General features: G+C 39.6%; 1 protein-coding gene across 1 annotated transcript in view; it reads right to left on the bottom strand.

Annotated features, from left to right (window-relative positions):
• Positions 1-290: 290 nt before the first annotated feature.
• Positions 291-1,569, bottom strand: part of LOC101857491 (semaphorin-5A) — a gene marked incomplete in the record, with an annotated part of 95,717 nt that continues 94,438 nt past the window's right edge. Inside the window, 2 exon segments of the mRNA XM_035970501.1 lie at positions 291-578; positions 1,269-1,436. Of these exon segments, the coding sequence (XP_035826394.1) occupies positions 364-578; positions 1,269-1,436 (383 nt within the window).

Genomic DNA, 1,569 nt, shown 5'->3' with positions numbered 1-1,569 from the left:
GGTGGGGTTGGGGGGAGGGGGGAGATTAGAGAATAATAGTAAAATAGGAATTGTTTTTAGGAGGTGTATTTTCATTAGACACACACATAATGCTTTCACACTTTCACACATGCTGACATATATATTCATACACACAATCACACACTTTCTGCTATAACCATGCTCAACCTTTTCTCTCTTTCTCTCTCTCTCTGTCTCTCTGTCTCTCTCTCTCTCTCTCTCTCTCTCTCTCTCTCTCTCTCCATCTCCCTCTCAATCTTACTCTCTCTCTCTCACTCACTCTTTCTCTCACTCACTCTCTAACTCACTCTTACTCTCTTTCCCATTTTCTCTCTCTCTCTCTTCTCTATTACTCCCTCTCTCTCACACACACAAACAATCTACCATCACCCTTCTGTACTCACATGGACACTCCGGGTTGTCACGACAGTACTCCTCCTCAGTTGCCTGTCCTTGGCACTGCCGACCTCCGAACTTTGGAGGCGGGCTGCCGCACTGACGAGAGCGCATGCGTGTGGCGAAACCACATGTCTGGGAGCACGCTGACCATGCTGACCACTCTGTCCAGTTACCGTGAACTGTGGAAAGGGACACGATTTGTCTTTTTTTTTTCCTTCTGTATTGCCCTTATATTATGTCCCCGTCCAAAAATGTGAAATTGTGTGATTCTGTTAATTTTACCAAAGAATGAAAAAGGAAAGTAATCAGAAATTATGCAAAAAATTATCAAATTTTGCTAAATATTGCAAGGTGCATAAAACCACGGGTACAGCCTAATCAAAATTGACTCATTAAAGTGTATTGTTGATTTTTAAAATATGAACGTACCGTGGAATATGACTCAACCAAACATGCATAATCCTAAAAGAGAGATATGGCCCTCATATGACCTTATGCTGTTGCGGGCGCCGTAAAATTCTTTACTAAAACTAAACTAAAACTAAAATAGAGATAAACTGAAAGAAAATAATATCTCCTTTCTTTTTCTTCTATTCGAAAAACCTCCCGCAACCGAATGTCTGGCTAAACTGAGGAAAATCCGGCGATCCTGCAGTTTTGGTTTAAACAGATCATACTCAACTGTAAATAAACATACACCTACAGCTTTAAAAAAAAAAGAAAAAAACGTTTCGTTATCTGACCTTTTACTTTATAAAGATATTCTTATTATAATTTTTATTTTTACTGTTATTAAAGGTTGTCATCATTGACAATATCATCCTTGTAATTATTATTATCGTTATCATTATGATCAGCCTATGTCTCACCTGTGCAGTTGCTGACCTCCATACTGGGCCCCAGACACCCCATGCCGTTGTTGGCAGGCCTGGGCGAGTCACACGACCTTGACCTACACAGGCACTGGTCCACCATGCGGTCAAGGCCGACTTGACGACACACATCCCAGTCGGACCACTCGGACCAACCGCCGTGAACTAAGGGAGCGAAGAAAGGAAATTAAAATTTTGGGTAAATAGTTTTTTATTGGTTACATCCCTTGGCATAAAAAGATTGATATTATTATTATTATTATTATTATTATTATTATTATTATTATTACATTATTAT

The sequence above is a fragment of the Aplysia californica genome, unplaced genomic scaffold (genome assembly GCF_000002075.1).
Source record: "Aplysia californica isolate F4 #8 unplaced genomic scaffold, AplCal3.0 scaffold00275, whole genome shotgun sequence".
Classification (NCBI taxonomy): domain Eukaryota; kingdom Metazoa; phylum Mollusca; class Gastropoda; order Aplysiida; family Aplysiidae; genus Aplysia; species Aplysia californica.
This window is presented reverse-complemented; position numbering and strand designations above follow the sequence as displayed.